This window comes from Onychostruthus taczanowskii, unplaced genomic scaffold (assembly GCF_017590055.1).
Source record: "Onychostruthus taczanowskii isolate IOZ18803 unplaced genomic scaffold, ASM1759005v1 scaffold10, whole genome shotgun sequence".
NCBI classification, from domain to species: domain Eukaryota; kingdom Metazoa; phylum Chordata; class Aves; order Passeriformes; family Passeridae; genus Onychostruthus; species Onychostruthus taczanowskii.
The window spans coordinates 1,327,619-1,348,322 of record NW_024496526.1 but is presented as its reverse complement, the minus strand read 5'-3'; the positions used below and the strand labels follow the sequence as shown (position 1 = coordinate 1,348,322).

At 50.1% G+C, this 20,704-nt stretch overlaps 1 protein-coding gene across 1 annotated transcript in view; it reads left to right on the top strand.

Moving 5' to 3' along the window:
- The window catches only part of SEC14L5 (SEC14 like lipid binding 5), a 35,824-nt gene that overhangs the window by 9,506 nt on the left and 5,614 nt on the right, over nt 1-20,704 (top strand). The window contains exons 4-11 of the mRNA XM_041403828.1: nt 9,865-10,014; nt 10,123-10,254; nt 12,315-12,443; nt 13,058-13,268; nt 14,877-14,989; nt 19,493-19,682; nt 19,972-20,060; nt 20,457-20,527. Coding sequence (XP_041259762.1) covers nt 9,865-10,014; nt 10,123-10,254; nt 12,315-12,443; nt 13,058-13,268; nt 14,877-14,989; nt 19,493-19,682; nt 19,972-20,060; nt 20,457-20,527 — 1,085 coding nt within the window. The remainder of the gene's footprint in view (nt 1-9,864; nt 10,015-10,122; nt 10,255-12,314; nt 12,444-13,057; nt 13,269-14,876; nt 14,990-19,492; nt 19,683-19,971; nt 20,061-20,456; nt 20,528-20,704) is intronic.

Here is a 20,704-nt window from a genome sequence, read left to right as displayed (position 1 = left end):
GTGCAGATGAGAAATCTCTGACAACCCTTGTCAATGATTTGCTCCTCTTGCCACAGTGCACTTCACGTTCAGCTCTCACTGCTAAGAGCAGTTTATGGTTTCTGCTGCAAGAGAGGGATCTTTCTGCACTGCTATATAAAAATAAGTCATGATTTGGGGGAAAAAGAACAGAGATCAGGCACTGGGAGGTTTGCAGGAGCATCAGCTCCCATTGCCTGTGCAGTTGTATTTTCTGCTTGAGACAAAAGTGCCGTGGAGCCCCACATGTGCCTGATGTGAGTCAGTGCTGCTTTCTGCTTGACCTCATTTCTTGGTGCTGCCCACGGCATGTGCTGACACATATCTGTGCAGCTGGGAGCCCGAGCTCTTGGACACACACATGGGGAGCCGTGGTGTGTGCTTCTGTGCTGCCTGAGTGCTGCTCATCAGGCCGGGGCAATTCTGCTCCTGCAGTGAGAATTTGGGTGGGGGTGGCTCCTCTGGGGTGCCTGTTTGGTGTGGGGGTGTTTCTCATCTCCAGCGTCACTCAGAGTCTCTGACAGACCTGTGGCAGCTCAGGAGCCTCCTGCCTGGCTGTGCAGGTGAAAGTTGCAACATCTGAGCTCCTGGCCTGCACCTCCAAGCAGTTCCCTGACTCTTGTGGTTTTAGTGGTGATTCAGTGTTCTTTGAATCACAGAACAGTTTGGTTTGAAGGGATCTTAAAGCCCATCCCACCCCCTATCATGGGAAGGAACACCTTCCACTATCCCAGGTGGCTCCAAGCCCCATCCAGCCTGGCCTTGGACACTGCCAGGGATCCAGGAGCAGCCACAGCTTCTCTGGGCACCCTGTGCCAGGGTGAAATCATTCCCCTTTGTCCTAGCACTCTGTGCCCTCATCCAAGTCCATCTCCAGATTTGTAGGTCTCCAATGTCCTTTACTTTTAGTTGATCTGCAGTTTTTTATTTCACAGGTAAGATGAAGTAGGAAATTAACAGTGGATGGTTCTGTTTCAGCTCAGTTTAGTTTGAGTGTCAGAGGTTCTAACAAGCTGAGTGACAAGTTTAATTCAGGCTACAAATGCTGCAAGTTTATTTAAAGTCAGAACTTACTTCTCATGGAGTAAGCAGCAGAAAATTCCTTCTCCATCATCTCTACTCTCTCATCCTGTACACAGGGTCATACCCATGAAAAGCAAACATCCATGGTGCCAATGTGAGATGTCCTTCTCTTGTGCCTGACTCTCAGGAGCAGTCCCAATGATTCTCACTGGATGTGGCAGTGGTCCTCACTGCTGTCCCTCAGCCTTCTCTGCACTCTTTAGCTGGCAAAGCTTTTGCTCCATTCCAGCAGCTGAGGATCTGGTCCAGGGTTACATGCGAGAGTCACCATCCAGAACAACTAAATCCAAATGTATTGCTCTTTTGTCACCAGTGTTAAGAACTTTGTAGATGCAGGCTAAAAACTCCTTGCAAATATTTTGGCTGTCAGGCTTAGCTGGAGAAGAAGAAACTGAATGCTGGAGGTCAGGTCCTGACAGCCAGAACAGCTTTCCATACACTTTTTCAAATTTATTTTCCTTTTCAGCATCAACATGCATTGTGTTAAAGTTTTTAGATTTTAAGTAGCTTTATTTAATGACTTCTTCCTGTTGCCTTTAGCAGATTGAATGTATAAAGAGACTGCTTAAATCCTGGTGTGCTCTCCTCCCTAACGCTGTGGTGTCTTAAAGGGTTTGATTTTTCACTGGCTGATGAAGTGATGCTCCTGCAACAGAACCTCTGAGCCCCCTTCTGCTACTGAACACCCAACAGCTCGGGGTGTGCTGGGAGCAGAGAAACGCTGTGGGAGCTGTACAATGCACAAGCAGGCTGATGTCTAGCAGGGCTCACATCAGCTCTGTGGGTTTGTTCAGAGTGACAGTTCAGTGTGTGTGTTCACAACCCAGCCAGGCCTCAAAGGCTGCTGCAGAGTGTTTGTCAGGCCACCTACAGTGCTGTGGCACTGATGCACCACAGAGGACACTTTGGGGGGCTCCTGAATGCCAAGCTGTAGTTACAGGCTGGAATAGCCCCACCTGGGGCTCCAGGTTGTTGTCACTGTTATGGTATTGTCACAGCCTGGTTTTAAATAAAGAAAAGTAGAATCTTAACTAAAATATTTGAACCTGGCTCATAGCCTGTGCTTTAAAGTGTGAGCTCTGGAGCCAGGAGAGGACTTGCTGCAGGGAAGCAGAGCAGCTCCTGGCAGCTGGAATCCTCAGAGCAGCAGTGAAGGCACAGAGGGCTGTGTGGAGCAGCCAGGGGGACTGGAGTGGGGCTCGCAGTGCAGCAGCTGCAGGAGTGCCAGGGCAGAGGATCCTGCTGCCCTCTCTGTGGGTGGCTGCAGGTGGCACAGGGAAGAGCTTTGCAGTGCTTGGGAGCTCCTTTGCAGCCTCTGTGATGCAGGTAATGGCACAGCTTTTAGGTACTGCCTGAAATGCTATTGCTGGGTGGCAGGGCCCTGGAGATGGAGAGAGAATCAATGTGCAAGGGGGAAAAATGCTTCAAAACAGGTGTTCTTTGGTGGTCAACCCATGCCACACATGACATGAAATGTCTTGATAATAACCTAAGCAGCTGAGAAGTTAAAAAATCCCTGCAAAGCAGGATCTGCTTTGTTATTGATTGTTATAGGCTGTAGGTATATGTTACAGATTTTTATTGATGTATAGATTGTTTGGTATATAAAACTTGACAATTCCTCCTTGGATGTGCATGGTCTGCCTGCAGCCATGGGCTGTGCCAGATATTTTAAAGAAGGTAGCTTCCCTCGTCCCTACTTTTTGCCAAGTTTGGAAGGTGAGTTTGCTGTGACTGCCAGAAACTACTGGGTTAACATTTTATGCACTTAGAGATAATCTAGTGTTGACTCAAGACATGATGCTTCAGTGTGACTTGAAGGCTTGAAACTCTGCTGTCAAGATACACTAAAAATATCCCCTCATCTTCCTGCTGAGCAGCATTTGGCAGCAGGAGCTGGGAGTGATGCTCTGTGTGTCAGCTGGGCTGGCTCTGCACTGGGGGCTCAGCCCCAGGCCCTGCCACCTCCTCCCTTGGCATGAAGCAGGTGGAGAGTGAGCCATGGCTGGGAAAGAGCTGACATTTCTCCTGGGACCGTGGTGTGGGATGTTTCCCCTCAAGTGAGCAGAAAGTGTTTGGTGAGGGCCGTTTGTCACAGCTGCTGGGTGATGGAAGAGCCACTGGCAACATCTGCACGTCACCCTCAGTGTGTTTTGGGGGATGGCAGAGGTCTCTGGGAGCTTTGCCACTGCTCACACTCCGTTAGCTGAGCAGGATGGTGCTGGCACCTTGTGTGACTGGAGAAGGTTTGCACTAATCCCAAGGGTCTCTACAGGTTTGTTCACCTTCTCCAGCTGAGCACGGAGGTTATTTCCTTGAAGGATGGGTTGTGTCTCAAGCTTAATCTGGCAGGTGCTGGCTGGTGCAGGGATGGCTGAGCTCTGAAGGGAGCTCCAGTTCAGAGGCACAGCACAAGGAGACACCTCCAGCTCTGCTGTACCACCTTTATCTCATCTTCCAGTAGTGACCAAAAGACTCTACTGAACGTGTAGGTGCAGAAGATTAATAATAAACTCTTCAGCAGGGACTAAAAGAGGTGGTAAAATTCAGAATCAAAATTAATTCTTACATCTCAACCTGTATGGGCTTGTTTAACTGCTGAGCACAGTGACCTTCCCAAGTCTGACCCTGAATCATGGCCAGTTTGTAGAAATTCTCACAGCAGCTTCTGGCAATGACAGAGTGTCCTTCTGAGTAGCCATTAGTTTGTGAGCCAGCCTGTTTGATTTTGGGGTGAATCATCAAGCAGTAAATGTGTGATGTGACACTTGACTGCTGTGTTTTGCTCTTTCAGGTGTTAGTCACACCAGATTTCTGCTTCCTTACCTTCCCATTTTGGTTTCTCTCACTCCACACTGGGCTGTGACAATCAGTGGATAAGGTGTCACTTCCACGGTTTTTTGTAAAGGCCAAAGCCTTGTGCTGTTGGTGATCCCAACTTCTCCACACAGAGTTCCTTCTCCCAGCAGAGGAGAGAGGAGGCTGCAGCAGGACAGCTTGAATGGGATATTGTTCCTTCTCAGACAGGAGGTCAGGCACGTTGGTGGCTTCCTGGGAGCTTTGTGCAGCTGCAGTGCAGCGCCTGGCTTCAGGGGCTTTGCTGTGGCCCTCAGTTGTGCCTGTGTTGCAATAGATGCTGCTGCTCCCTGAATTGTTTCTTTCACCAAAATCTGAAGGAATGAGGCAAATTGTTGGCTGTAGTCCAGGCAGAGATAACACTGGGTCAATGTTTGTGGCCTGGGTGCCGTTGTCCCATGCACTTCTCACTGGCAAATCTTTTTCCTCTGGCTAACAGAACTGTTTATTTTTTTTCCCCTCAGGCCCCAAGCACTTTTGCTGTGCATACTCTGCACCTCCTTGAAATGAAGTTCTTTTCCCTGAATCAGTGCCTTTCTGTACCCTAAATATGCATTTTGTCCCTCCCACATTGTTCCTTGTATATTTTTTCTTACTTTGTGGCTAGTGGGAAGCTGGTATCTGATCTGTTCAAAGCACGTGGATTATTGTGTCTGGTGTGTGCAGACTCTGTGGTTCCCTTCAGCACTGAGACCAAGCAGTGGGAGGAACTGCAGGATGAAATTCCTTTTTCCTAGAAGGCCTCAATCTGCAGAGGAATATTTATGTATCATTAGAGCTGCTCAAAAGCTGCTCCAAATGCATCCACTTCCTACTTAAAAGTGATGAGGTGTCTTCATCTTGCCTCTCTTCATCTCTTTTCAAAGAGACGATGATCTGGGCATCTTCAGCTCAAAACCTGGTATTGTACCTCCTCCTCACTTTCCTTCCTCTGAACACAGGGCTTCCTTTTTCCTGGCAACCTGCACATGGCTGTAACATGATCTCGAGGAATCTCATTAATTAATACAGATTTAAACATTGCCTGAACATGAAAATCTGAAGTGTTTTAGCAGAAGGATGAAGTCTTCTCCTTGTCACATATTCGTGTAATATTGACTATAAATTCTGTCTACATCAGGTGCATCACTATTAAGTTTCTTTGTGCTCCACACAATGCAGATTCCCCCCACCCCCAGCTCTGGTACTCTTGGAGATCCCATCTCATGGAAGCTGCCTCTGGAAGCACATGGGAGCCACTGGGGACCCAGCAGGCTGAAGGGAGCTGCCTCCAGGTGTGCAGGGGGTTTGGCTGCTGAGGTGTTTTGTTTCCTGCAGTAATTCAGTGGATACACGTCCCTGTTGTTGTGCATTCCTGAGGTCTCTGTGGTGTAAATTGATTTCAAGGTCACTTCCTAGAAAACCCTGCCAAGGAGAAACAGGAGTAGCTGTTAGAAAGATCCTGCCTGCTGGCCATGTGCTGTGGCTCCTGTGGGAGCAGCAGTGACACAGCTCCCAGAGAGGAGGGCAGGAGCACTCTGACAGACACCCCGGAGCTGGGGGTGTGCAGGGCTTGCAGAGAGCCCTGCTCTGCAGGGAAGGGGCTGAGCAGGTGGAGGGGGCTAAAGGAGGGTAATTTCCTCTTTTCTCCATGGCTGTGAGGCTTTAGATTGTCACTTTTGGGGTTTGACACTTGTGGTTTTGTGCTATTTGTTCTTGTTTGGCATCTGGCTGACCTTAGGAGTACTGTCTTCTCACAGATGTGGGGTTTGTACTGGTTACTGAGTATTTAGCCAGCAGGTCAGAACACTTCCAAGCATGGCTTCTTGCATTGTTCTCAAGCTCTCCTCTCACAAGCTGATTTTCACTTTTCAGTGAAATCCATTTGGGATGGATATTTACCAGAGCAGGTAAAACCACTTGGATGTATTTCCCAGGAGATCCCAGGGCAAAAGCTTGGTCAGAGCACTCTGCTGATTTCACAGTCAGCTGTATCACTGCTAGTGATTGCTCATTGTAATTAATTATTTGTCAGCTTCAGTGGCACTAAGGGGTCTTTGTTGGGATGCAGAGGTCACTGTAACCAGCTGGAAATATCCTTATCCTAGTTTGGGCTCTCTTCAGTGTGAAAGGAAAATCTGACACTACTGAACCTTTGAGATCTTTGACTTTCCTGCATGTTTTAACTTTTCGGCTAGAAATTGTTTCACTTTTTTTTTTTCCATAATTGGTTATAGTTCTAAGCAAAAGATCTTGATGAGTTCAAACAGATTCCAGGTCCCTCTGTCTTCACTCAGCCCTCTTGTGAAATTTAATGTGTAATTTCAGTTTCACAACTGCAGAGATTTAAATTACTCCTTAACTGTTGGTCACAGTCCACTACAACAAAAGCACTGATTTTTGCAATGATTGTTTTGTCAGAAATCTGGGGAAAACCAACTTGATTTAGAGAAGGACACTGGTGGGCCTGAGCCAGCACCTCTTGTGGAATGGTTGGTTTGGGTATGAGGTGTTAATCCCAGTGGGGTTTAGAGGAAGGGAGGGAGTGGCTCCATTAATTTTATAATTATGATAATGGCACCATTAATTTTATTAGATATGTATTTGATATATATCCCATTCTGTTGGAGACTTTAGTCATCCCAGTGTCAGTCTGAAGTGCAGACCCACAGCAGAGCACCCAGTGCTGGCACTACACTGCTGCTGTTCCTTCTGGGAAAGGAGAGGCACAAAGGGAGTGACAAATCCTAGTTCCTGTATCCTGCTCTGCGCAGAGTTCCTGCAGGAAGGAGCTGAAAGAGCAAGTGCAGGCAGCCAAAGCATTGAAACTGTTAATACTAAGTACTGTGTGCCTTTCATTTCTCTGGGATGTTCTGTTGTCCACCTCAGACTCTGCAGAATCCCAGAGGAGGAGACGTAACAGCCTTGTGATGGCTTGAAAAAAATTAAGTATTTCTCTGTCTTTATAAGCTCCCTCAGTTTCCCTGTTGCAGTGATGGGCTGTTGCACAGAGAGGAGGATTTTGGTAAGAGGATTCTGCTGGGTGCAGAAATGGGCTGCTCTCCTGCTGAGCTCAGTCTGCAGGGATGGAAAGTCTGGGTGCTCTGGGAACAGCTTTGCTGTGACTGCAGCGTGGGGCTTCAGCTGTCCTTCATGTGATCTCAGGCATCTTCCCTGCTGTATTTTTAGAGCTGTTGTGCAAAGAAGATTAGCAAAGGACTTAATATTGATGTGGATATGGATTCTTTGTCAAATATGGCAGTGTTCCCCCTATTTAGGCAATGTGTTTGGGCTCGTGTCACAGTTATATCACCAGGCTGTGCACTGCCATGTGCCTCTGCCCTGGCCTCTCTTCCTGCTCCAGATGTTGTTTAGCTGACTGAAAAAGTGGCTGCACTCTTAGTCCTGGTCTTAGTTTTGCTGGATCTAATGACAATTTATTAGGGAACCTGTTTCCAGTTGGATCCAGTCCATACTTAGTGGAGAAAGAAGCAGCTGGGAGCTGAGATCCAGTGGTTTCCCTTCAGATGGGAGCCACAGGTGCCTGGGCTCAGTGGTGGTTTCAGACTGGCTCTTGTGGTGAGGGGGCACTTACAGGTGAAGCTGTTCAAGGGAGGCCTTTGGAGGGTCCTGGTCCCCCTAGAACAGCTCTTTTTTGTCTGGAAACTCCCTCAAATGTTCCAGGCACAGCTGCAACCCTGAAAGAGCAGAATCACAGAATAATTTAGGAGGGAAGAGACCTTAAAAGCCCATCCAGTCCCACCACCTGCCATGGGCAGGGACACCTTTTGCTGTCCCAGGCTGCTCCAAGCCCCATCCAGCCTGGCCTTGGACACTGCCAGTGATCCAGGGGCAGCCACAGCTCCTCTGGGCACCCTGTGCCAGGCCCTAAACACCCTCACAGGGAAGAATTTCTTCCTAACATCTGATTTAAGTGTGTCCTCTTTAGTTTAACACCCTTTCCCATTGTCCTAGCGAACTGTCCGCCCTTGCTGTGGAGTTAATTGGGGCAGCCTTCTCTCAGGGAGGGCTTTCAGTGACGCTTTGTGCAAGTGTGCTAAGGGCACATGTATGGGGTGACATGGGACAAACTGCCCACAAGCAGTTGCTAAGTTTTCTGATATCCCAGTGGCCTCTGAAGGTGTTCTCAGCATGCACTGCCCAGCCACTTGGGACTCAAGTAACTTAGAATGGGTGGCCTAAAGAGATACATTTTGTATGTGCTGGAACAGAAGGGACCAGCAAGGTGAAGGCTTTGGCCTCAGGATAGCCCTGGAAGGTGGTTTGGAGTCTGGAGGGTTGGGACAGGGCAGGTGGAGGCACAAATAGGAAGTGGACTCTGCCTGAGCAGGTGAATGGGTTGGCAGGTTTAGGGAGGAGAGCAGGAGCTGAGGTGTGCAGGCCTCCTGCCAGGTGGCACCAGGAGGGGATGGCTGGGAGCGTCCTGTGGCAATGCCTGACACAGGTCCATGAACTCCCATCCTGACAAATTAAGCTGCTCAAAGCAGTGGGCGTGCTTCTCTTGGCTGGAGCCAGGTGGATCTGTGTTGGAAACAGTCACTTACCATGGGAATTTTGGATTTGTCTAAACTGATTTTGTTATTGCTGTGATGAGGAGCGAAAAGCAAGGAAAAGGTTCTCTGGGAAGTGTGGCAAAACAAGGAGGACGTTGCTGAGGGACTGGGAGAGCAGGGTTTCAAACCTGCGTGCTCTGTTCTGGCCAGGACTCCAGCTGGCAGCTGCCTGCACTTCCCTCCTGATACTGGAGCAACATGATAATCTGAAATAGCTCCTTTCCCGTCCAGAGGTCCGGGAGCAGGAGATATGGAATGTGTCCTTAAGTGCCTGGGCTATTTTGGGAGCAGGGACATGAATCTGTGCAGGGGCATCCAGGCTTTGCATGGCTGTGCTAATGGGGAGCTGACAGCCCAGCCCGGCTGCAGCACCAGCACATCAACGTTTGCTTTTGGGGCAGAGAACTCATGAATATTTTTATTTTTCTGTGCTGTATAAAATGGTGGTGTCTTCTGGAAGGTGGGAAGATGACAACAGTTCCTAGAGGAATTGGCAGAAACATCTTAGGATGGAAATGTGGAGCTCTGAGAGCCCACTGGAAGGAGAGCACAGGTTCTCTTCCTGGAGCAGCTGCAGTGGAACTCTGGGCAGCTTGTGCAGCTACCACGTATTTGCAACAGCAGCACAACATGCAAGAGGTTTTTCAGAAATCCAAGGAAAACATTCCATCCTGCAAACATCTTAGAATACAGTAAGAGATGAAGAAGTCAGGGAAGGAGCAGCATCAGCAGGTACTGCTCATGCAAGTGCCAGGCAAGACTAGATTTCTGCTAGAGCTGCTAAAAAAGCTTTGGAGAAAGGGCTTTTCACAGAGATGTGCTAATAGAACAGGGAACATTTCAGAGCCTGGACAGAGTTGTTTCAGAAATGGATGAATTGAGGCAAAGTGAGTAGCCAATAATTGGTGGTCTTGCCCTTGATAGTTTAGGGCAACAAGAACTGTTTGGCACATCACATTTTAAGGCTTCATACAGACAGTATTGAGCCAGAGATTATAATATTCCAGTCTTTAGCCAGCAGAAATCAGCAGAGCTCTGTTTGCTTTTGCTAGTTAGGAGCTTCCTGATGTTGAAGTCATGATTCCCTTCCTAGTATTCTTCAACAACAGGATTCTGTTTCTACTTCATGTGTGAAGGAAAAGTTATGTTAGGTCATGCTTGCTGGTGACTGACATGGTGCTGTCCCTGCTTGTACCTACTCTGCTTTAATTTCACCTCTGAGAGAACTGGGGCAAACTCCAGGGTTCAGGGGGCTCTGTTTTGTTGGGCTTTCACTGTAAGGGAATCAACTAATTCAGAAAGAGTTAAAATTGATTTACCCAGAAGCTGAAATTTACTTTATTTTCACTTCTAGGCCTATGAGAAACGCTTTCCTACATGCCCAGAGATCCCAGTGTTCCTGGGGAGTGAAATCCTGCACGAATCCAGGAGCGAGGATGGGGCCATCCATGTCATTGAGCGGAGCTGCAAGCTGAATGTGGATGCTCCCAGGCTGCTGAAGAAGGCAGGTGGAACCTCGGGAGCAGAGAGGCCTGCGTTCTGTTGGCTGCCTCAGATAGATAAAGGCTCCTAAAGCTACTCTTGTCTCTCTGTGTGTGCCCCTCCTGTTCAGATTGCAGGGGTAGAGCATGTCTTCTTCATCCAGAAGAACACGGTGAACTGGAGAGAGAGAACGCTCCGCATCGAAGCGCACAACGAGACCTTTGCCAGCCGTGTGGTGGTCAGGGAGACCTGCAGCTACTCGGTGAGAGCCCTGCTGGGCTGTCTGTGCTGGGAGGGGGGAGCTTTCCAAACTTTGAGCACCCCTGCGACGCTGGACTGGGATTAGAGACTCTGAGGCTGGAAAGGCTGCTGGGTCCCGAGTGTGGGATAGTTCAGTTGCTTTGGAGACACAAGACCAGGAGGAATGGCTTCCCACAGACGAATTGGACATTAGGAAGGAATTCTCCCTTGTGAGGGTGTTTAGGGCCTGGCACAGGGTGCCCAGAGCTGCCCCTGGATCCCTGGAAGTGTCCAAGGCCGGGTTGGACAGGGCTTGGAGCAACCTGGGATAGTGGAAGGTGTTCCTGCCCGTTGCAGGGGGGTGGAACAAGCTGGGCTTTAAGGTCTCGGTGATCTTAAAAGGTCTTTTCCAACCTGGTGATTCTGTGTGTCCATCCAAACCATTCTGTGATTTCATAAGGCTTGAGAAACTTCTTCAGGTTGATTGTGATTCCCTACTTGGAGTGAAAGTGGCAAACAGAATTGGTACTTCAGAACTGCTGGTATTCCCTCAGTTTCTTTTTGATTGAAATTCAGGCTGGCAAAAACATCTAGAGCTTGGGCATGTCAATAAATCTGGATATCTAAATTAAACCCTTACTGTTCATCATTACAAGGTCCTGAGTGAAATCTGACAATTTATTTTGCCCACAAATAAGTGGAAGTTTTAGCACTTTGTTTGTCATTTTCGTGCTCTAAAGATTCGGAGAAAGGACTTGAGCCTTATCTGTGGCCTGGACTGTGTCCCTCTGTGGCTGTTTCTGTGCTGTTTCACTGTACTGGTGCTCTGAGTGCCCAGTCACCATGGAATACCTCAGCTGTTTCTGGAAGCAATCAGATCCTAATTGTCTTTCCTTACACAAATGTCCAGCTCCTGTTACTTACCTGCCCTTTTGGCAGCTGGACAGCAGCTCAGCTTCTTGGGAGTAAGCAGGCTGTGAGGAGCTTCAGGAGGAGGAGGAGTGGATAGGCTGTGAACATTTTGGATGGTGAGGGTGTTCCTGGGCCAGAGATCCCTTGGTGGCTGCCTGAGGCTTCCTAAAAACTGCTGTAAATCAAACTTCCATCATCATCAAAGGCACTGACAGGTCTGAAACGCTCCCAGGTCAACTCTGAGATTGTTACACTTGCTGATTTTGGCTGTGTCCTTAGGAAGGAAATGTCAGTATCTGGGCTTTGAGGGGAACAGGGTGGGAGCTGCTGGCTGCATCCTCAAGATGGTTCCCTGCTCTATTTTTACCAGTTCCCTTTTCCCTGCCAGAGTGCACCGGAAGCAGGTTTATTCTCATCTTTCCTTTTCTGCAGCGTTCTCTGAGGCAACTTGGAGAAATATGATCCTGCTCCTGCAGTTACTTAATATCTCCCCAGGGAATTTGTCTTTTGTGATATCTTTCTGTGGGGGCTGGAGTTGTTTTTCTTTCCTGTCAGTTTATGAACAGCAGCACCTGCAGAGAGAAGGCAGAGCCTTCTCAGGAAAGGGTTAAGTTGAAAAGAGGAATGGATTCTACCATATGTAGAGCAACAGAGGGGAAATAAGGGAAAGGTGTGTGTTGAGCTGAAGATGGGGAAATGTTCTGCCATGTCCCCAGTGTTTTGGGGAGAAGGCTGAGTCTCCCATCCAAAACTAAAAAAGAAACCCGGTTTGCATTTTTCTTCTTTGCCGGTGTAGGAGTTTTAATTGCATGTTCCACAGGGCCATCCCTGTCTTTCCATAAGGAGACTTTGACATGATGGCTTGAAGTGGGCAGTTCCAGTGCTATTTTTGTGCAGCTTTTGCTACTACAGTTCAGGTCTGCTGGGGCAGGGATGGGTTTAAATCTGGGTTTCCTTGTGCATGTGAAGAATGTTGGGTTAGCAAAAGTCTGGGTGTCCAGTTCACAAAGGGCTCTCACAGGAGGAATGGACCTGGCTGGTCACTGCAGGTGTGGCAGTGCCTCCTCTGCCCCCTCTCCGTGGCTGTGGAGGTTGAACAGCCAGTGTGGTGCCAGGGCTGTGAGCCTCCTGTCCCCATCCCTCCTGTGTGTTGTGTTCTCCTGGCTGCAGGTTCACCCTGAGAACGAGGAGTGGACCTGCTTCGAGCAGTCAGCCTCTCTTGACATCAAATCCTTTTTTGGCTTTGAAAGCACCGTGGAAAAAATTGCCATGAAGCAGTACACCTCCAACATCAAACGGGTAAGATGGGCTTCCCTGGCTGCCTGAGCACCCCAGGCCCTCTATTTGCCTTGCTGCAAACAGACCCAGTGGAGTTTTGTGCCGTTGCTTATGGCTCTGAAGTCCCTCAGCTGGGCAAGGGAAGGCAAAGCCAGTGTGCAAGGAGCACAGGACAGAGCTGGCTGGAGTGTGACCGTGCAGGGATGGAGCAGGCTGAGCCACAGGAGCTCTGGGTGCTGTGAGTGCAGGGCTGCTGGACACTGAGGACACTCTTCTTGTGCAGGAAGGGAAGGTTCTTGGTGAAAACCACCCCCTGTGTCCCCAGAGCTTGGCGTAGGACAGTGGCTCTGGGCTGCAGAGGAACAGGGCAGCTAATGGGGTTTGGGAGCAGGAGGATGGGGTAAAAGTATTAGAAAGGCAGCTGCATCCATGACTGGGATTTACCAGGCCATTAGTGTAATTCATCATTCACAGGGGGCTTTGATAGTAGAGGTTTTTTGCCAAGATCATGGGGATGGAAGGAGAAATTTCCCCTCTGTTTATCCTTAGCAGCATCCATCATCTGTCCTGAGGAAACTCCAGTGCCTTGCTGGCTCTGGAGGAGGTTTTTCCCTAATGAGAGTTTTCCCCTTCAGGGCAAGGAGGTGATCGAGCATTACCTGAAGGAGCTGATCTCCCAAGGGATCACGTTCATCCCGCGCTGGAGCCCTCCCGCGGCACAGGAGGAGCGAGTCCCGGCGGTGGCACGGGCCCCTGGTGACATCCCTGGTGAGCCGGGGGCTGCTGGCAGCAGCAGGGAGCCGGCCGGCAGCCCCTGCCCGCCCCCCGAGCCCGCCGGCCCTGACGGTAGGCACTGCAGCTCTCGGGCAGTAGCGCTCGCCAAGGAGCTTCGTTTAATTTCTCTTGGCATCAGGTTTTTCATCTGGAGTGTGGGGGAGGAGGGAAAGCTATTTTCTTTTTTCAAGGAAAATAAACAATGGGGCTTTTTTTTTTTTTCCCTAAAACAAAAAAGCTGTGCAGGCAGTATGTTTTGGAGCTTAAAAAAAAAAAAAGAAAAAAAAAGTTTGATCAGCCCTTTAAGGTCTTCAGTATATTGGAATTAAATATTTTGTCTGTTCCAAAATTAATATTCTTGGGGACAGGTTTGGATGGTTTTTGGCCCTGTATCAGGCCAAGACAAACTTGAGGAATGTCTCCTAAGGCATTTTTCCCACAAAATGCCTGAATCAAACTTTATCTTTCCTTGTGTTGGTCTGATGATATTTTCTAGACTAAATAAAATACTTCTCTGGCAAAGAAACAGGAGGGACCTTTGAATCCAGAGTTGTTGTAATAGAAACAGTTGTTGTCATTCCTGAGAAGGAAAGGCAGCACTTGTTTTGCTGAGTGTAACTAGACAAAAAACGTGGAATTTGGAAATATCAGTAGTTCTGCTCTCACCTGACATTGTCTGGGAGCTTTACTGGAGAAAGATGGGAATCCACAGAGAAGCTGATTAGGAGAAATTTTTGAGATTAATGTTGTCCTCAGAGTGGTGGGTCCCAGCTAGCAGAAGAGGAGAGGAGTCCTTATTTTTCTGCCCATATTCCTACACAGGACAGGCTTAGCTTCCCTGGGCTTGCTCCTCACCTAGCTAGCTCTGGGCATTCCATGGGATGTCTCGCTTCCAAATGCAATTTCTCTGTTATCCTGCTTATCCTGTGGGTGTCCAGGCCTCCTTCTGTGGGTGATGGCATCTGCTGGAACCTTGTGCCTGACAAAGAGCCAGCTCTGAGGTGTCCCCAGCCCTGCTCCCTATGTCTTCCACCCCAGCTTCTGACTGGGCTGCTTCCCCCAGCTGCCCTGTTCTGCTGGCTGGCAGCTGCCAGCCCTGGGTGACACATGCCCCTGTCCCTCGGTGCTGGCACTCACCAACCTCTTGTCCTTTGTCTCTGAGCTGGAGGAGCATTGAGCTGCTTGGTGTGCAGAGGACTTCTCCTCCTGCCAAAATCCTGCCTGGCTGTCAGAAATGTGCTGTTGTTCTCCCTTAGTCTCTGGTGTCCCTGGGCAGAATAATGGCTTGGTTTTCCAGCAAGCCACTTGTCACTGCAGTTGTGCATGAGATTTGGGACATGTGGAGATGGAAATGCCCAGGTCTTGGAGTGCTTGATGACCTGAGTGCCAGAGCTCATGACAGGTCTTTTAAAGCACCTCCTGGAGCAATCCAGAGCTGAATGGAGCATAGGTGTTCCCAGAGCCAGGTGGAGTGATCCAGCTGTGATACAGCACGTGCTGCCTGTGGCCTTGTGCCCCAGTCTCCAGGAGAGTGTCCCTCCCTCCCTCCCTCCCTCAGGCTGCTGGGATGAGGCTTCTGAGCAAATCCCCTGTAAATCACAGGGAACCCAGTGTTAGAAACACCTGCTCCCCTCCCTGCTGGCTGTGCCAGTCTGCTCTGAGTCCTTGTTTCCCCTGCAGCTGACAAGCTGGATGCTGATTACATCGAGCGCTACCTGGGCCAGCTGACCCCGATGCAGGAGAGCTGCCTGATCCGCCTGCGCCGGTGGCTCCAGGAGACTCACAAGGGAAAGGTGGGTAGGGCAGGCACTGAGGGGCTCCCAGGGGATCCCCAGCTGGGATGGGGAACCCTGGCTGCACAAACACACTGGGGAATGAGAGGCTGGAGTGTGACACCAGAGGAAATGACATGGGGGTCCTGGCTGATGTTGAGCTGAGCAGGAGTCAGCCCTGGCAGCCCAAAGGGACACTGTGACCTGCAGGCACTGTCCTGCTCTGCTCTGTGCCACAGTGGCCTCACCTCTAGTCCTGGACACCACAGTATCAGAAGGATCTAAAGTTGTCAGAAAGTGTCCAAAGGGTAGACTTGAGGGTGGGAAAGGGTCTCAAGGGGAAGCCATAGGAGGAGCAGCTGAGGGCACTTGGTTTGTTCAGCTGGAGGAGATGGAGCACAGAGCTCACTGGGGCTGCAGCTCCTCCCAAGGGGCAGCTCTGAACTCTGCTCTCTGTGACCAGGGACAGGAAATGGCTGGAGCTGTGCCAGGGGAGGGTTAGGTTGGATATCAGGAAAAGTTCTTCCCCCAGAGGGTGCTGGGCACTGCCCAGGCTCCCCAGGGAATGGGCACAGCCCCGAGGCTGCCAGAGCTCCAGGAGTGTTTGGACAGTGCTCTCAGGGGTGCACAGGGTGGGATTGTTGGGGTGTCTGTGCAGGGCCAGGGGTTGGACTGGGTGATCCTTGTGGGTCCCTTCCTGCTCAAGAAAATTCCGTGGTTCTCTGATTTTTCCCTGAGAAGCAGCACGGGCACTGAGGGAGAGGTGTCTCTGCTCTGCTGGAATGTCCTGGGCTCCTTTTGGTTAAAGCAAAGTCTCTGTCAGACCAGCAGGAAAAGAAAGGGTCTAGAGCAGCTTGAATGCCTCAAGAGGGGTTTCACTCCAGATTTCCTGATGGAGAGGGATTAGGAGGGAAGGAAAGAAGGACCAAGGATAGCACCAGAGAGAGTAGTTGGATGGGCTGAGTAGATAAAGGGTGCTCAGGAAGAGGAGCAAGTGATCCTGCTTGGAAGCAGGGAACATCTGGATGAAGTTTCAACAGTAAAAGCTTCCTGGCTTAGAAGGAATCAGCTAAGTCAGTCAGGATGGGTTAGGTCAGGTACTCTGCATTCCTGGGTTTGGGAAGATTTTCATTCTCATTTCTTTACCTGGCCTTTCCAAAAGAGACTGCTGCTTACAAGGAGCTTTGCCAGTCCTGCATGCTGTGCTGTGTGTCTCAGAGCTGAGCATGTTTCATCTGAGTATAGGGAGTCTGAACATGATTTGGAATGCTGTTTTTTCTTGGAAAAGTGAATGTGATTCACCTCTGTAGAAACAAAATGTAAAAGATTTAGTGCTATTGTTCTGCTGCTGTTGAACTCCTGAAGTTCCCTTGTGTGTGAGCAGGCACATGGGTTTTGTTGGTACCCAGGAATGTGGATGGAGAAACAGCTCCCAGCAAACCTCAGTCTGAAGAGAACAGGAGGTGTTGTGGCAGTGTGAGAGGCTCCCAGCAGCTGATGAGCTCCAGACACCAACAGTGCTGTTGAATTGTGAGAGCTGATAAATTTCCACCCCCAAACATCTGCCAGAGCTGGTCCAGGCCACTGGTGTACAGTGGCATCAGCAGCAGCTTGGATAACTTGGACCAGAAGGGTGGGGGCTGCTGGGGGCAGGTAGAGACTGCAGGACTATATGTGTGATATATAATATATTGTATATATGCACACCTGATGTAGCAAAGGGGCCCTTGAAGGGCTGTGACACCTCCCTGGCTTTTGTGTCACTGTGATGCTCTGCCCCTGAGGAAGGAGCTGGGGCTGGGCTCCCAGCCAGCCAGGGGTGGTGAGTGAGCTGTGTGAGCAGGAGCAGCTTCACCAAGAGAAGGGGCTCTGCTGGAAGCTGCTTTTGGTCTGTGTCTGCCGGTGATCCAGCCTCCAGTCAGATGAGAGGCACGGGACAGGCAGGGATCAGTCCCCAGGTGTGACTGTGCCCTCAGAGAGGACAGGAGGCTTTTCATGGACACCGGAGCAGTGAAGTGGTGTGGGCTCCAGTGGGGTGGGAGATCTCTCCCCTAGTGGGTCCTGGGTGGGAGGACATCCCAAAGGCAGGGAGGCTTTGTCCCTGCTGTGACCTGCAAGGATCCTGCTTTCAGCTGGAACAGGCACCACCTAAGCTTTTGTTTAGGTTGAAAAGTATCAACCCACAGGTTGGTTTTCCCCCTCCATATCAGAGGCTGGGGAATCAAGCTGGAGAAGGAAAAAGTGAGAGCACATAAGCAAAATGTGGAGCAGCTGCCCCTTGGGTGCTTGGAGCTGTGCAGGGAGTGGCAGCCCTTGTCCCCTGAGCTGTGCTGGGAGCCTTGGGAAGTGCAGCTGAATCCTGAGCTCTGGGGACAGTGGAGCTGCCTCAGGCCTTGTCCCCAGGAGGATGTCGGCACTCAGGAAGGGAGGTGCTGGCTACTGAAACTTCATCTTGACCCCCCTGACTGCTCAGCTGCTTCTCCTGATTCCCTGACAGAGCAGGCCAAAATCAGGAGCTTGTCCTGCAAGGCTGGGGTTGTCCCTGGAGAGGCTCTTACCTTGCTGTGACAATCTGTTCTTTTAATTCAGAGCAGGGATGGCCTTATTCCTGTATCAGAAATTATCAAAAAATAGATCTCCTGTTTCTTGGAAAATGGCCCTTCTTATTTTTGTCCTCTGTCCTATTTCACTATCTTTTCCCCATTCCTTCCAAAGCAGACATTACCTTTACCATCAGATATGTTGTTGCTTAAAAAATCTGAGGAGGTGAAGGAACAAACTGTAAATGGTGTTAAAATTGCAACAACTTAAAGCTCTGTTCAAGGCTTTGCACCATGCAGGAGAGTGCAGCAGTTTTACCAGGGAATACAAAAGCAGGCTGAAATTAAACCTTCGTTTTCTTGCATGTGGGAGTTACTGCTTTGGTTGGACAAGGATAAAAGTCTAATTCTGCTGTGGAATAAGTCTTCTTGGAGCTTCCTGCCTTTGGTCCAAACAGAAGTGCTGGATTTGCCTCTTGCCTGGAGCCATGCAGAGGGGAGGTTTGAAACAGGAAAATGATCAAACCTTCCAGCAGCCATCCCCTCTCCTGCAGAGACCCAGGTGCTGTTGTGGGTGTCTGGGCTGGGTCTGATGAGTGACAGCTGCCTCTGAGCAGCAGGAACACAAACCTGAATTATCTGGTGAACACTCTGCTGGCTTTAAACATGCTGTTGTACTGCATTCCTCTAAATACTCTCGAGATCATCTTTGGGAAGGCTGCCCTCTCCTTTCCAGGACACACAGATGCAGTGTTAGAGCCAGTGCTAATCTCCCCCCTGCTCCTAAGGTGCTTTAGGATTCATTGAGGCTGCCTGAGCTCTTTCCCTTCTTTAGGTGAGCCAATTCATACCATCTCTTGCTTGTGAATCCAGGATTGCTCCCTCCTGACACAGCTGCCAGCCTTGCTTTCTATCCAGCTTTCTGTTTCCCTGAGCATGGCAGTGTATAAACAAAGGAGCTTTGACTCCTGAACATGGGGATTTGTGTCCCAGCAGGGCTGGGAGTGCTTGGGTTGTGCTAACACAACATGGATACTCTGGAAGAGACAATCCCTGCTCCACAGAGCTGGAATTTTTTTATAGAAACTTGTAGAGAATGAGGCCAAGCACTTTCAGAGAAGTTGGAGTGAGGGGCTGTGAATCCAGCAGCACATGCAGCTCTAATCCAGTTGGATTTGCAGCTGACAGGCTCTTAGTCAGATTTGGCACTTCTGTGGAATCCATCAGGTTCGTTGTTAATTCCTGCTGCTTGGCACTGCTGCCAAGCTTTCTTTGATTCTTCAGCTAAAGAGAACATGGCAGATCTGGAAGGAGGTTGGAATAAGCCATTCTGCAGACCTGCTTTGGAAGGCTTTTGTGCCTTTGATGTTAGGATTAGTGCTAGTGCTGGGGTGAGGGATTGGGAGAGGATGTGTTGTAGTTTGGGTCGATTTGGATCAAGAGTTATTGCAGTGTAATGGGGCAGGGAAGCCTTTGAAGCACTCAGCAGCTTTCCTGTTCAAGCACTGGCAGCAGGGCCTGCACAAGAGCTGGAGCTGGTACTGGTGGCATCATTCAGACTGCACAGTTGTGATTCCCTCCAGTGCCTGGTGTGGTCAGTGGGCTGCTTGTTACCTCTTGCCATCCTTTGCTGATTTGCCCTGGGCAGGGGGACTTGCACCTCCCTGACTTTCACACAGTATTTTGGAGGTCCTTGTGGATAACCAGTCAAGGGAAACATCAGCCAGCCTGGGGGTTGCTGGGGCTCCTGGGAATTGCACTGGGGAAGGGCTTCCCACAGTCAGTGAGCTGCTCCCTGCCTTTGTGCTCCTGGCACCCTCTGCTGCTTCCAGCTGGGTCGGCTACGGAGGGAGGGAGGCGGAAGGGAAGTTTAATGTTTGCTGTCTTAGTTTGAAGAGATTAAAAATTGTGTCAACGGTGCAGCCTCCTCTGCAGGCCAAGTGGAGCATTCCAGTGCTGATCCTGGGGCTCTCTCTCCTGGCAGATCCCCAAGGATGAGCACATCCTGCGGTTCCTGCGCGCCCGCGACTTCAACATCGACAAGGCGCGGGAGATGCTGTGCCAGTCGCTGGCCTGGCGCAAGCAGTACCAGGTGGATTTCATCCTGCAGTCCTGGAGACCCCCGGCCCTGCTGCAGGAGTACTACACTGGGGGGTGGCACTACCAGGACAAAGGTGAGGAGCTGCCCCTGGCACCTCACTGGTGGTCTGGGATGGTGAGGAAAGCTGCACTGACATTTTTAAAGTTAACAAAGCAGTTCAGTGCCTGTGAGTAGACACTCTGCTTCCCTCTAATTGTATTCCCTCTGCACAGGTCAGTCAGTGCAAAGCAATTTCTCTGAACAGTTGCTTTTAGTAGTGATTTTTATCCTTATCAAATATTTAATGTGGCTTTTTAAAAGGGTAGGGGAGTGATAGCCTGGTAGACTAAGGTGCTGCCCTTTCTGACCCCTCTGTTTTGAAGATGGGCGGCCGCTCTACATCCTGCGCCTCGGCCAGATGGACACCAAGGGTTTGGTGAAGGCCCTGGGAGAGGAATCCCTGCTGCGACATGTGAGCTGTGCCTCTGTGTGTCACCTCTTCCCCTCAGGGTGCTGGGAAGTCTTGTCATGGTGCATCAGGAATCCTGGAATGGTTTGGGTGGGAAGGGACCTTAAAGCTCATCCAGTCCCACCCCCTGCCATGGCAGGGACACCTCCCACTGTCCGAGGCTGCTCCAAGCCCCTCAAGCCTGTCCTTGGACACTGCCAGGGATCCAGGGGCAGCCACAGCTGCTCTGGGCACCCTGTGCCAGGGCCTGCCAACCCTCACAGGGAACAATTCCTTCCCAGTATCCCCTCTAACCCTGCCCTCTGCTTTCTGTATTTTCTTTAAAATAAGATCTCCATGCCATCCTGGTTACTCAGCCATTCTCTGGCTAATCCCTGTCTGTGCTGTCTGTGATTGCAGGTTCTGTCCATTAATGAGGAAGGACAGAAGAGATGTGAGGAAAACACCAACATCTTCGGCCGGCCCATCACGTCAGTATCATGGGTTTAGAACTGGTTTTCCTGAGCCCTTGCAGACTCTCAGTGCCATGGTGAAGGATGCTGCTGTGGTTTGGGGTGATGTCCTTGGGGTTACAGTGCAGACAGCAGTGTGTCTTATGGGCTGGATGGGGACCACAGATATGTAAAAATGTATTTGTTTGACTTAAA